Below are 15,977 nucleotides of genomic sequence, written 5' to 3' on the forward strand. Positions count from 1 at the left end.
ATCATCAATGCCCTTCGTGATTTTATAAACTATAAGATCACCCCTCAGCCTCCTACGTTCCAGGGAAAAAAGTCCTAGCCCATCCAGGCTCTTCTTATAACCCAAGCCCTTCAGTCCCAATAACATCCTCATACATCTATTTTGCACCCTCTCCAGTATTCCAGGATAAATACAGAAAAGAAATATTCATTTAAGACCTCGCCCATTTCCTGTGGTTCCACACATAGATGATCACACTGATCCTTAAGGGGACCTAGTCTCTCCCTGGCTACCCTTTTGCTCTTAATGTACTTATAGGATCTTGTCTGCCAGGGATATCTTATGGCTCTACTTTGCCCTCCTAATTTCCTCATGTATTCCTACATCCCTTGTACTCTTCAAGTGACCAACTGCCTATACCTGACATATGCCTCTTTCTTGCCAGCCTTGCCCTTCACTCTAACATGAACGTGCTGGCTGTGAGTTCTCTCTATCTTGCTTTTGAAAGCCTCCCACTTGCCAGATGTCCCTTTACATGCAAACAGCCTCTACCAATCAACTTTTGCAAGTTCCTATCTGATGCCATCATTAGTCTTCTCCAATTTAGGACTTCCATTCGAGGGCCAGTCCTACCTTTGTCAATAACTATCTTGAAACTAATAGGTAGTTTCCAAAGTGATCCCCCACTCACCCATTGACTACTTGTCCACCTCAGAGGAGATAAAGTGTAGTCTCTTCTCCAGTAGGGCCATCAACATATCACTTCAGAAAACTTTTCTGGACACACTTAACAAATTCTGCATCATCTAATTCCTTAGGACTAAGGTAGTCCCAGTCAATATTAGTAAGTTATTACAATTCTATTATTCCTACACCTGTGATTTCCCTACATATTTGCTCTTCTAATTCCTGCTGACTATGAGGGGGTTTATAGTACAATCTGATCAAAGCGATCACTCCTTTCGTTTTTCAAAGTTCTACCCACATGATCTTGCTGGATGTTCCCCCTGGGATATCCTCCCTTAATTACTGCCATTATGTTCTTCCTCATCAATACTGCAACTCCCCCTCCTCTCTTACTTCTACCCCTGTCACACGGGAAGCATCATTATCCCAAAATATTGAGCTGCCAGTCCTGTCCATCCCTCAACAATGTTTCCATAATAGCTATAATATCCCAGTTCCATGTGCTAATCCATGCTCTGAGTTCACTTGCCTTACCTGTGAGGCTTCTTGTATTTAAGTAAATTCAGTTTAGCCTATGAGACCTTCCATGCTCCATGTCCTGCCCCTGCTGGTCCTGCCTACTGGATTTGCTTGCTCTAACCTCTATATTTGCTTCAACTTTCTCATCTGTTAGACTACTACTTTGGGTCCCATCCCCCTACCAGACAAATTTAAACCCATTGAGCAGTAGTAACAAAACTCCTCAAGGATATTAGTTCCCCTCCAGTTCAGATCCAACCTGTCCCTCTTGTACAGATCACCTCTGCCCAAAAGAGTTCCCAATGGTCCACATGCCCTCCTGCCTGCATCAGCTCTTCAGCCACACATTCATTTGCCTTATCCTCCTATTCCTACCCTTGCTAGCATGTGACACAAGGATTACTCCTGAGATTACAACCATAGAGGTCCTGTTTTTTTGCCTTCTACTTAGCTCCCAAAATTCACTTTGCAGGACCTCACCTTTCTTCCCGCCTATGTCGTTAGTATCAATATTGACTACTACCTCTGGTTGCTCACCCTCCCGTCAGAATTTCTTGTACCCGCTTGGAGACATCCTTGATGCTGGCACCAGGGAAGCAACACACCATCTGGAGTCACACCCGCTGCCACAGAAATACCTATCTGTGTCCCTGACTATACAGTCCTCTATCACTACCACTATCTGAGAGTTTTGACCTTCCTGTTGTACAACAGAGCCAGTTGTGGTGCCATTGACCTAGCTGCTGCTATAGCTTTCTCCTGAAAGGCCATCCCCCTCAACAGTATCCAAAATGGGGTACTTGTAGCAAATCCTGCACATCTGCAGATGGTGGCATTTATAAGTAATAAAATGATTGGATTTTTTAAAATCATATGTGCAAGGTAGTCATTAATGTTCTCACTCACCACTGGAGCAGTCTGTTCCTCCCCAGCCAGGTTCACACTGACATGTGTCTGGAGAAACACACTTCCCATGCATGCATTCTTCTGTGCACAATGCTACAAAACAGAATGGATAAATAATGTATTAATATTAACATGTTTTTAAATAACAGGAATCTAAAATTTTAGCTGTATCAACTATTAAAGATTTTACTATCAATAGCCTTTTTAAGAAGTAAAAGTTATGTAAAAATTACTGTTATGTAAAAATTACAATCAATTTTATGTTTCGGAGTTAAATCAGCATTGTTCTAACATGGCAACATCATCATTAATGCAAGTGAGTGGCAGAAGCTTCTAAAAGAGTTAAGTTAACAATAGCTGACACATCCTCAATCCATATTGCTTTACCATTTCTTTTACTTGTTTTCATTTAGCTCATACTACTTACATTGTTAAACCTATTCACTATACTGTGACAGCAGACACCTGGCCACAGTTAAATGTTTGGTACCAACTTACAGATGCTAGACTCCCAGAATCCAAACAACAGTAAAAATAACTTTATGGATCTTGTCACTTCAACTACGTGTAATGTTATCTTATCTGTTTCAACTTTGCTTGACCTCAGTATCTCTTTCTAGCCAACTGGGCCTGAAAATGACATTAGTATTTGTCATTTGAATAAACTTCAAATTAAAGAATTATAAATCTTTCAAGTTTATTAATAGAATGCTAATAAAAAGCTTATTTTAAAACTGCTAATAGCCATAGCAAATATACTTACATTATAAGTTTTAATGAGGCTTTGAAATTATAATTTAAGCAAGGGAGCAAATTGGATAAACATAGAAAAGTAGGAGCCTGAGTGTGCTATTTGGCCCTTCAAGCCTGCTCCACCATTCAACATGATCATGGCTGTTCATCCAAATTCAATACCCTGTTCCAATTTTCTGTTCCTATGTCTTGATCCCTCTGGTCTTAGAAAACTACCAAACTCTTTCTTGAATATACTTAATGATTTGGCTTCAACTGCTTTCAATGGTAGGGAATTACACAGGTTTATTACTGTTTGGGGGAAGAAATTTCTCCTCATCTCAGTCTCAAAAGGCTTAGCCTTTATCCTGTGATTCCTGGTCCTGGACTCCCCAGGACATACTTCCTGCATCAAATCTGTTCAGTCCTGTTAGGATTTTGTAGGTTTCTATGAGAATTCCCTCTCAACCTTCCAAACTCGTGAATATGGCCTAATTGACAATCCCTCTTCATATGTCAGTCCCACATCCCAAGAATCAGTCTGGTGAACCTTCACTGAATTCCCTCCAAAGCAAGGGCATCATTTCTCAGATGAGGCGAGGAAAACTGCACACAATACTCAAAGAGCATTGTCACCAAGACCATGTACAAATGTGGCATGAATGTGCTTGAATCCTCTTGCTATTAGGACTAGCTTACAATCTGCCTTAATCACCCGTGGCACTGGCATGCTTACTTTCAGCAACTGGTAAACGTCCAGGTCTTGTTGAACCTCCCCTTTTCTATTCTATCACTATTCAAATAATAATCTGCCTACAAAATGGATAACCTCACATTTATCCACATTATACCATATCCAACATGTATTTGCCACACCTTCAACCTGTCCAAGTCAACCTGAAGCTTCTCTGCATAAGGCTTACCCTTCCACTCAGCTTTGTGCCATCTGACTTGGGGAGAAATTACACTTAATTCCCACATCCAAATCATAAATATATACTGTGAATATCTGGGGTTCCAGCACTGATCCATGTGGTATCCTACTGGTCAATGCCTGGCACTCAGGGAAAAATCTGTTTATTCCCATTCTTTTCATCTACATCCATATCAGCACCTTACTTCCAATCCTATGTGTTTAATTTTGTAATCTAATCTCTGATGTAGACCTTATAAAAAGGTTTCTGGAAGTCCAAATACACCACATTCACTGATTCTCCCTCATCTGTTCTGGTAGCTACATCCTCAAAAAATTCCAGTACATTTGTCAAGTGTGATTTACCTTTCATGAATACACTGTCAATCCTATCACCAAGTGCTCTGCTTTACACCTTTTATAATTAATTTTCACCATTGCTGATGTCAGGCTAACTGGTCTATAATTCCCTGTTTTCTCTCTATCTTTCTTTTTCAAATATTGGTGTTGCATTAGCTTCCCTCAAGTCCATTGGAACTGTTCCAGAGTCTAAAGAATGTTTACAATGTCATTAAATTCATACTTTGGTTGTGTCTTCACAAAGGAGGATACAAATAACCTCCCAGAGATGTTGGGAAACACAGAATCTAGTAAAAAGGAGGAATACAATGAAACCAGTCGTACAGCACGGAAACAGGCCCTTTGGCCCCACTCGTCCATGCCAATTGAGATGACTATCTATGCTAATCCTATTTTCCTGCATTTGGTCCATATCCCTCTATTTCTTTGCTAAAGTGACTACAAATACATTCAATATTTGAGACACTTCCTTAAGTACTCTTGAATGCAGACTATCAGGCCCTGGAGGCTTATTGGTCTTTAATTTCTTCAGTTTCTCTAACATCATTTCCCTACTAATACTAAAATAGTAGTGGAGGGTTGTTTTTCTTACCGGAAGTCTTTAACCAGGAGTGTACTGCAGGGAACGTGCTGGGGCCTTTGTTTTTCGTCAAGTATATAAATGCCTTGGATGAGAATGTCTGTGGTCTGATAAGTAGGTTTGCTGACGACACAAAGCTTGGTAGATAGTGATGATGGTAGCCCAAGGACACAGAGGGTTATAGATCAGCTGGACCGAGCAGTTACACATGGAATTTAATCCAAACAATATAAGGTAATACACTTTAGTGAAGAAATAGAGGGATATGGACCAAATGCAGGAAAATAGGATTAGCATAGATAGTCATCTCAATTGGCATGGACAAGTGGAGCCAAAGGGCCTGTTTCTGTGCTGTATGACTGGTTTCATTGTACTCCTCCCTTTTACTAGATCCTGTGTTTCCCAACATCTCTGGGAGGTTATTTGTATCCTCCTTTGTGAAGACACAACCAAAGTATGAATTTAATTGATCTGCTATTTCTTTGTTCTGCATTATGTCCCCCTGTTTCTGACTGTAAGGGACCTACATTTGTCTTCTCTAATCTTTTTCCTCATCACATATCTATAGAAGCTTTTACAATCTGCTCTGATTTTCTCTGCAAGCTTACTCTCTTACTCTAGTTTCCCTCCCTTTTCAATTCCTTTGTCCTCCTGTAGTCCCATATAGACCAGAGAAACCAGACAGGAGGAGCATGGCAGATTGTTTTTTGATAAGCGATATCATTTACAAAGCTATCCAAATTGTTACCAGATTTTTAAAAAATTTAATCTGAATGTAATTTCTCATACTGCCTTGGTAGAATTTGTACTTAGATTTTTGAGGATTTTAGTCTATGCGTCTGGACCATAAATACCATTATAACTCTTGCCAAAACACCTCTGTATCTGCAAAATATGACCTCTGCTCCAATCTCCTTTTAGAGTCATTGAGCACTACAGCACAAAAACAAGCCCTTCAGCCCATCTAGTTCATGCTGGCCTGGTTTTTTCCCCTAGTCCCATCTACCTACACCCAGACTATAGCCCTCCATACTCTCTCATCCATGCACCTATCCAAACTTCTCTTAAATGTCACAATTAAACCCACATCCACCACTTCTGCTGGCAGCTCGTTCCACACTTGCACCACCCTCTGTGAAGTAGTTCCCCCTCAGATTCCCCTTAAATATTTCACCTTTCACCCTAAACCTAGTTCTAATCTCACCCAACCTGAGGGGAAAAAGCCTGCATGCATTCACCCTATCTATACCCCTCATAATTTTATATACTTCTATAAGATCTCCCCTCACTCTCCTGTGCTCCAGGGAATAAAGTCCTAACCCATTCAACCTATCCCTATAATTCAGGTCCTCAAGTCCTGGCAACATCCTTGTAAGTTTTCTCTGCACTCTTTCAAGCTTATTGATATCTTTCCTGTGGGTAGGTGACCAGAACTGCACACAATACTCCAAACTTTGCCTCACCAATGTCTGACACAACTTCAACATAACATCCCAACTCCTGTACTCAATGCCCTGATTTATGAAGGCCAATGTGTCAAAAGCTCTCTTCACGACCCTATCTACCTGCAATGCCACTTTCAAGTAACTATGGATCTATATTCCCAGGTCCCTTTGTTCTACCACACACCTCAGTGCCCTACCATTCTCTGTGTAAGTCTTACCCTGGTTTGTCCTCCCAAAGTGCAACACCTCACACTTGTCTGCATTAAATTCCATCTGCCATTTTTTAGCCCATTTTCCTAGCTGGTCAAGATCACGCTGCAGGCTTTGATAGCCTTCCTTGCTGTCCACTAAGCCCGCAACCTTGGTGTCATCCGCAAATTTGCTGATCCAGTTTACCATGTTATCATCTAAATCATTAATATAGATGATAAACAAAAACAGACCCAGCACCGTTCCCTGTGGCACACCACTAGTCACAGGCCTCCAATCAGAGAGACAACCATCTACTATCACTCTCTGGCTTCTCTCTCTCTAATCATCATTGAATCCAATTGACTACTTCATCCTGAATGCCAAGTGACTTAACCTTCTGGAGCATCTTTCCATGCGGGACTTTGTCAAAGGCCTTGCTAAAGTCTGCGTAGACAACATCCACCAACTTCCCTTCATCAACCTTCCTAGTAACCTCCTAAAAAAACTCTATCAGATTGATTAGACATGACCTGCCACGCACAAAACCATGTTGACTATCCCTAATCAGGCCCTGTCTATCCAAATACTTGTATATCCTGTCTCTCAGAATACCTTCCAATGATTTACCCATGACTGACGTCAGGCTCACCAGCCTTTAATTTCCTGGCTTATTCTAAAAGCCTTTCTTAAACAACGGAACAACATTAGCTATCCTCCAGTCCTCCGGCACCTCACTGTGGCTAAGGATGTTTTAAATGTCTCTGCCAGGACCCCTGCAATTTCTGTGCTAGCCTCCCACAAGGTCCAAGGGGACACCTTGTCACGCCTGGGGGATTTATCCACCCTAATTCGCCTCTAGACAGCAAGCACCTTCTCTTCCATAATCCTGATACGGTCCATGACCTCACTACTCCTTCTCCTGAGTTCTATAGACTCTGTCTCCCGAGTAGGCACAGATATCTACCACAGAAACACACCAGCTCCATGCATAGATGATCTTCAAGAGGACCAATTTTGTCCCTTGCTATCCTTTTGCTCTTAATATAGCTATAGAAACCACTGGGATTCTCTTTCATCTTGTCTGCCAGAGCAACCTCATGTCCTCTTTTAGCCCTCCTGATTTCTCTAAGTGTTCTCTTACATTTCTTATACACCTCAAGCACCTCATTTGATCCTAACTGCCTACACCTGATATGCACCTCCTTTTTCACCAGGGCCTCAACATCCCTTGATAACCAAGGTTCCCTAAACCTGTTAGCCTTCCCTTTTATCCTAACAGGAACATAGAGATTCTGTCCTCTCAATATTTCACTCTTGAAGGCCTCCCACTTACCACACATCTCTTTGCCAGAAAACAACCTATCCCAATCCACATCTGCCAGATCCCTTCTGATGCCATCAAAATTGGCCTTCCTCCAGTTTAGAATCTTAACCCAAGGACGAGTCCTATCATTTCCCATAATTATCTTGAAACGAATGGAACTATGATCACTAGATCCAAAGTGTTCCCCTACACACACTTCTGTCACCTGCCCTGTCTTATTCCCCAAGAGGAGATCCAGTATGACATTCTCTCTAGTTGGAACCTCTACATATTGTTTAAGGAAACTTTCCTGAACAAGTTTGACAAACTCAATCCCATCCAGTCCTTTTAGTGTATGGAAGTCCCAGTCAATATGTGGAAAGTTAAAATTGCCTACTATCATAACTTTATATTTCCTGCAACTGTCTGCCATCTCCCTACAAATTTGTTTCTCTAAATCCTGCTGACTATTGGGAGGTCTATAATATAGTTCCATTAATGTGGTCATCCCTTTTTTATTCCTCAGTTCCACCCAAATTGCCTCAGTAGTCAAACCCTACAGTATGTCCTCTCTAAGCACTGCCATGAGATTTTCCCTGATAAGTAATGCTACCCCTCCCCCTTTAATACCTCCCCTCTATCATGTCTAAAACAACAGAACCCCAGAACACTGAGCTGCCAATCCTGCTCCTCCTGCAACCAAGACTCACTAATGGCTACAACATCATAATTCCATGTACAGATCCACACTCTAAGTTCATCTGCTTTACCTACAATACTCCTTGCATTGAACTGGATGCAACTCAGAACATTAGTCCCACCACACTCAACCTTTCGGTTTCCATCTTTGCTTGTAGGCTTAACATCTACTTTTCCCACAGCCTCTCCAGTTGCTGTCCTGCCACTCTAGTTCCCACCCCCCTGCAACTTTAGTTTAAACCTCCCTCCCCATGAGCATCACTAGCAAGCCTTCCCGCATGGATATTGGTCCTCCTCCAGTTCAGGTGCAAACCGTCCCGTTTGTACAGATCCCACCTGGACAGAAAGAGAGTCCAATGATCTAAAAATCTGAAGCCCTCCCTCCTGCACCATCTGCTTAGCTACATGTTAAACTGCAATACCTTCCTATTTCTTGCCTCACTAGCACATGGCATGGGTAGCAATCCTGAGATCACCACCCTGGAGGTCCTGTCTTTTAACTTAGCATCTAACTCCCTGAATTCACTTTGCAGGACCTCATCACTTTTCCTGCCTATGTCAATGGTACCAACGTGTACCACGACCTCTGGCTGCTCCCCCTCCCCCTTAAGAATGCGATGGACTCGATCCGAGACCTCTGACCCTGGCACCTGGAAGGTAACATACCATCCGAGAATTCCGTTCTCATCCACAGAACCTCCTGTCTGCTCCCCTAACCAATGAATCCCCTATCACTACTGCTTGCCTCTTCTCCCCCTGAGTATCTGAGACCTAACTGCTTTCGCTTTCCCTGGTAGGTCATCCCCCCAACAGTATCTAAAACAATACACTTGTTATTGAGGGGAACAGCCACAGCGATACCCTACATTGACTGCCTATTCCCTTTCTCTCTCCTGATGGTCATCTAGCTACCTTCCTCTTGCAACTCAGGTGTGACTGCTTCCCTGTAGCTCCTGTCTATCAACCCCTCAGTCTCCCAAATGATTCAAGGGTCATCCAGCTCCAGTTCCCTAACACGGTCTGCAGGGAGCTGCAGCCAGATGCACTTCTCACAGATGTAGTCATCAGGAACACTGGAGGTCTCCCTGACTTCCCACATCATGCAAGAGGAGCACACCACTGCACTGGGTGTCATTCCCACTGCTCTACCTGTGCAATAGTAAAGAAAGAAAGAGAACTTAACAGAACCTTCTTTAGCCTCCACCTCTTCATACCTATGTCTCTAGAGCCAAAGGCGATGCCACAGCTCCCCCACTCTTACACTGGCCAACTCACACAATAGCCACTCTGCTTTACCCTACCTGCCTTTTATTGGCTGAGTTGCCATCCACTTAGACAATCGGAATCAACTTGCAAAAAAAAGCTGCTGGCTCTTCCCCTTTGCTGCTCTGAGTTCCTCTCCAAAGTTCATGCATCACACATTGTTGCCTAGCAAATTTACATCCTTCTTTGCCACACTCATGTCTACCTTCAATCAGATTTATAACAACACCATAACACAATTAGCCCCAACCATAGTTAAAATTAAGTTATTTACAACTACAACCTGTAACTTTTAACACAGGTCTTCTCTCACCTATCATCCACAGTCTAGCTCAATAGAATTCACTTAGTTCCACTCTCACTAATTTGATTTTAGGTACTACATATCCAGAAATGACTTCTTCTTGCTTCTACATTTTACAAATCAAATTCCATCAGGGATCTTTCTTTGGTACCTTTTTCGAAGTCATCCAGATGGTGATATTACTCAATATCATGGGATCACTATTCACATTGCTTTTCAGTTATGAGGATAAATTAAGTATTTATAGATCACAAGGATTGTCATAGACTACATTATCTTTGTAGATTACAAACCAAGTGTTTGCCATAGGTGTGCAATAAATTAATGACATTATAGCACAATGGACTTTGTGTGCTACTTTTTGTTTTAAACAGCCTAGTTTTGTTTGACTAGTTTAATTGAACAACTATGTTCAGTTGCATTGATCTGATGATATTAGCATTCTTAGCATGATGCTAAAATTAGTTCCATTCAAGCCTGCAATAAAAATGACCTACATTGCAACCTGTAACTATGCCAGCTCAGTAGTAATGTGATTAGCATGAATTATTCTAGCCTTCTCAAGGTCAAACGTCCAGTTAAAGCTATTTCGCAGAAAAAGTCAACATGAAGAATTTAAAAACAATTCACTTAAAACTTCACATCTTTTCAAGTTCTACTGAACTAAGCCATGTGGCTTTAAGATTTTGATGGTATTGTACTTTAAATAAATTTAAGTTACAACTTAAAATATTCAAAATTCTGTACTCAAAGTAAGTTACATTCATATCAGGGAAGATTAGGTAACTTTAACAGAAATAATTCATGCAGTTACAAAATTGGAAGACTAACTGCAAGTAAAATGAACAAGAAAATCCTGTTCACCGGTATCACTACAAATTCTGAAATCTCATATCAACAGGATTATCGATTGTCATGACCATATCAAACGTAGTTCACATTTTGCTGGTATCTTCTGCTTTCCGCTAAATTAATGAATTCCTCTCTCTGACACGGCCAATCATAATCCATGAAAATCCAACTACTGCTGCTGTTATTTGCAAATGGAGTCTTAATTAAGCTCAGAAAAGTAAGGCCACAATTTTACACCATTGCTTAGGTGACATGGGTGTTGACTTGAGTTCACATACAGCAGCTAAAGAAAACACAGACAACTTACCAAAAGCCACTGCAATCACCAAAATGGTAACATCCATTAGAAGTATGCAAAGTAGGCAGACCAAGCTTCAACCACTGAGTTGAGGCCAACACTGTCAGCTGGAGCTCTACAGTTAAACTGCTTCTCTTAACCTTGTACTGAAAGTCTCCCTGGAATAATTCTCCTGCCTGGATCACATCAAGGATGTCTGTATGAGTTGTCCGCATTTCAGAAAAGACATCTTCATTGAAACAAAATACCACTTGCTCCAGCCACACATTTATCACAACAACATGAGGACCTCTGTTCGCAAGGATGTCAAAGTGACCTGGACCCACTCCAACAGGACTTTCAGTTCCTCAGACCCAAAGACAAACTGAAATGTCTGCGTGTCTCAGCCAGCACACCACACATCATCAGCAGAAAAGGGTGTTTTAAGCCACTTACACTTAGAAAATTGCTTCAAATGATTTCCTTAGAATTACTTCCTGTTTATAGCACCTCTAGGCATCATGGTAATAATGAAACGACTGACAAAATTTCAAGCTAAAACCAGGCTCTCATGTAGGTGTGTCTTATGACAACGGCATCACTTATCACAATGACTCAAACTCATCGATCAATTTTTAAACAATTTTATTTTTAAAGAGATTTGACTGTCATAATGAAGAAACATTCAGTTCAGACTGTCAACATAGATGGCTACAAAGGACAAGTATCACTACTGATCTCCAATGCCAGACAGTCTGGGAATACTTATTAAGATATTGCCTGTGGATTTGTTGATTCATTGATTAATCAATGCACAAAAGCAGATTCCTCATGAGGATAAGAGGCCCAGGGGGTAATTGCAAAGGGAGTAGATTCAGCAATTCCCAAAGTTATTTTAAACATAATCAAAATAATTTAAAGAATGCAGTGAATTTCTGGTTAACTTACCTATAATTTTTAAATAATAGCAATCCTAAAATTGAATTATCATTACATTGCAAGAAATTTGAAAAGGGAGAAACTAGATTTATACTGTCAGCATGAATAAAAATGCTTCAGAGACCCATTGCTATATATGTGTGAAATAGAAACAAAGGCAAAGATGCTTGTGTTATTACTACAGGAGCTAGTGGGCACAGTACATTTTCAATTGTTCAATAACATTTTAAATAATTCTTTAAAGAGGAATAACTGTTTAATTTTTTGAAAGATGGTATTGTACTGGGAACCTTTCATTCATACTCTTTAGGAACTATTTCTGGTTTGTTTAAAACATCAATTTTCTGTGATTGCGTAGGCAATTCCTTCAGGAGGAGGTGCATTTAACTCCTGATTGACCAACATTGATCAAAAATAAATTAAAATTCTGCTGAGTCTGCTATGAGACCATGGTGCCTTTGTTAAACACAACTTAAAAGAAAACCACAGCTTGAAAAAGCCACAAGGAAAACTCCTTTCCATTCACAACAAGATTAACCCAAGGATACAATTTATGTTGTGCTTTTCTCCACGGTCTGAACTGTCTGCAGAATTTTAGTAGAGTAGGAACTTTTTAAAGCACTGATAAACTCAGAGCTCTTCCCCATCGAAACAAAACTTTCTGTGAAAATCGATGACATAGGATTAAATGAGTTAGGGTGCATGGCCTTATAAGGAATAAACTGGGCACAGAAGGAACAATCAGAAAGGTGGGTGCTTGTGTCAACCAATTATCATGGGTTTGATTCTTTTATATTATAAAAGAGAGGTTCAGGGGCAAACCCAGGCAGTTTTGAAATTAAACTACAGACAGGTCAAAATGACCTGTACAGACTAGGAGCAACACCAAGATGGGCTGTGTTCAGACTCAGACTTAGAGGTACTTACATGAGAGTTGAAATTACAGTTAGTTCGGATTAAAAGCTGGGTAAAATTGTTAAAAGTACAAAGGCTGCAGCAGTGTATGGTCACTTATTATAATTTATAATATTTCTTATCAATTAATCCTATATCATATATTTCCTCTGTAGTTTTTTCTAATATATTTTATTATTTGTAGTATTTTACCTAACACCAGTAGTGTTACTTAGCTTCAATAATGTTATTAAAAAGAATTATGAGTTGCGCATTTATGATTCAAGGCTCATTTAACTCCACCAGGACAGGTTCAGGACTGAACACAGCTTATAGGCATCAGGAAAGTCTACCTATAATTACAAAATACTGCAGATGCTATGAAATAAAAACAGAAAATGCTAAACATAGCAAGTCAGACAGCATCTGTGGACAGAGAAACTGTTGACATTTCAGATTTCAATGTAAGTTCTGTTGAAAGGACATCAACCCGAAACATTTGACTTTGCTTCACTCTCCACAAATGCTATCTGACCCGTTTTTATCTTCTTTCGCGTTTTATTTATATTCTTTACTTTCCCCACATCTCATATCTTCTTCAGTAAGGAAGACCAATGACAGAACAACTTATGGTGCTTTCACCAATACCGCTTTTATTGTAATCTAATTATTCACCAAGAAGGAAGAGAATCAATTCAACAATTAAGTTAGCAGTTTACTGAAGAATTCCCAGTTAATGACTATTTCTACTGTTCTGGATCTCTTCAGTCAGCGTTCACTAACGCTTGTATACAACAGTGAATCCCTTTAAATGAGAGCTGATCTTTTCCTCAATGGAAGGAAGCAGTGCATTTTATCAGATTATCTTCAAACTTTTTTAGGAAAAGTTTTAGGAAACCAAAGGCACCACAATAGTCCAGCTGATTTAATGTTCTCACCAGTGGAAAATGGTGCCATGCAAACCAGGAAAATCATTGGTTAAGTTTCTAATTTGCACTAAATTGCCTGATTTCAGTTAAATCATTAATTTGGGTACTGCAATTCATCATTGCATCCCTGAATTAGGAAGTAGAAATGATCAGGTTCTTCCCCCACTGATGTTTATTGACCCCAGTGGAAAAGGTGCACTGGTTGGGATAAGACTGTTTAGGATAGAACTGGCTCAGATTGTGACATTATCCCAAAACTGCATCAAAGTTCTATTTGGTTTCATTTCTAGAATGTCAATTAAATGTTCCAGTTGGCAACTAGCAAGATATTAAGCCACAGACACTGTAAATGGGTAAACACCATACAATCCCAAAGTAAGCAGAAAACTTGTTAAGTTTGTTAATCTGGAGGCAGTTGGGTTCTATCAGCAATTTTTAGGACCAACAGGCACTTAATATTCTGCCCATTAAATTAGGCGGGTCAGCAATTCATCTGCATAGGGCAATATTTTTGTGAGCTAGGTAAGTGAATTTTACCTAAAGCCCTTTATGAACATAGCACATTTTTATAAATTCAATACAGGTCCCCTGTGCAGGACTTGCAGGGAGGCCAGGTACATGCCATTACATCAAATGATGGGTAATATGTAATGATGCATTTTGTACAAAATTCCTCTGAGACCTGTGAGCTGTCAGGGTCAACTACAAGAAAGGAACCCTTAACTACAGAGCTAAGACCTACATTGGAGTTGGTTAGAGGGAGCTAAAACTTGCTTAGTCCACTGCCTATAATATAGGACATCCTATAATTTACAACGAGTGGTTCTTTTAACTCGATTATTAGGCATTTGATCCACACTTCACTGGCAATGTTCTCATGACCTTCAATCAACATCTTGACACCTCCTCCCCATGGCACCTGATCATATTTTAAATTTCCTCTGATACTTTTTTCCTTGATATCCCCTTTCCCTCAACGGTCAGGCTGTGTCATTGGCATCTTCCCACAGATGTGGCCTGACCCAATGAGTATTTCCAACTTTTTCAGTTTTTAATTTAAGATTTTTGTACATTTTTTTGGAGAAACTGAAGCAATCTTGCATCCTTGGCCACAGCAAAATACTGTGACTTGCTCCAGCCACTCACTTGATTCATCAGTGAGGCTCATCATCTCCACTATTGAAGTTTAACTCTGACTTTCCTTTATAATGGTACTATCTGAGTTCCTAATCTCTGGTTCAACAAACTACCTACTAGAACTCTACGGGTGCTCAGCAGTTTGCCAACATAATACAAATGAGGACCTAACCTGAAAATGGATCACACACCATCCCTATCCTCCTACCCAGCACGGTGACCGCCTGTCCTCCCCACTAGCCGCCTCTGCCCATTCCCACCAGCTACCCTCCCCTCCCAACTGCCTCTGCACTCCACCACCCCAAGGATCTGGCTTGTGAGTTGGCAGAGGTTCACTGACCACACAAGAGTAGCAAGAGAATCAAAAATTAGAATCAAAAACTATGAGAAGGAAGAATTAAAAGAGACCTGATGAGCAACTTATTCATGCAGAAGGTGGTGTGTATATGGAACGTGCTGCTAGAGGAAGTGGTTGAGGCAGGTACAATAACAACATTTAAAAGCCATTGGACAGGTACCATGGATAGAGAAGGTTTAGAGGGATATGGACCAAATGTGGGCAAATGGGACTAGCTTAGATAGGCATCTTGATCAGCATGGATGAGTTGGGCAAAAGGCCTGTTTCTGTTCTGTATTACTCTATGACTCTAAGGCAACATACAAATTTTCATCACTCTCTCTCTCTCAACACTGATAATAAACACTTCAACTTTTACCTACTTACCTATCTGCCCGCCATAAATTGTAAGCAGTATACCTAGGGGAGGCAAAGATAATAATGGCTATTCAAACAATAACTTACAGGAATGTGGAATAACTCTCACAATATTAAAAATAAGTTGCCATTGAAGAACAGTGGGGAACTTTAATTTTAATTTTCTCTTGCAAAAACTAGGTTCACAAGCTGAGTGTGGACACAATAAACACAATTTTATATTTTTTAAGTAATACTATTTAAAGCTATTTTATTGTATTGTTTGTGTGATTGTCTTAAAATATTTTTGTGCCTAACTGTATTTTTGCCTGCTTACAGACATTTCTGAAATATAGCATTGTTGTCAAATGGT

At 40.3% G+C, this 15,977-nt stretch overlaps 1 protein-coding gene across 1 annotated transcript in view; it reads right to left on the bottom strand.

Annotated features, from left to right (window-relative positions):
• The window catches only part of megf11 (multiple EGF-like-domains 11), a 346,912-nt gene that overhangs the window by 205,860 nt on the left and 125,075 nt on the right, over positions 1–15,977 (bottom strand). The window contains exon 6 of the mRNA XM_052040236.1: positions 2,092–2,184. Within this exon, the coding sequence (XP_051896196.1) occupies positions 2,092–2,184 (93 nt within the window). The remainder of the gene's footprint in view (positions 1–2,091; positions 2,185–15,977) is intronic.

This window comes from Pristis pectinata, chromosome 28 (genome assembly GCF_009764475.1).
Source record: "Pristis pectinata isolate sPriPec2 chromosome 28, sPriPec2.1.pri, whole genome shotgun sequence".
Lineage (NCBI taxonomy): Eukaryota > Metazoa > Chordata > Chondrichthyes > Rhinopristiformes > Pristidae > Pristis > Pristis pectinata.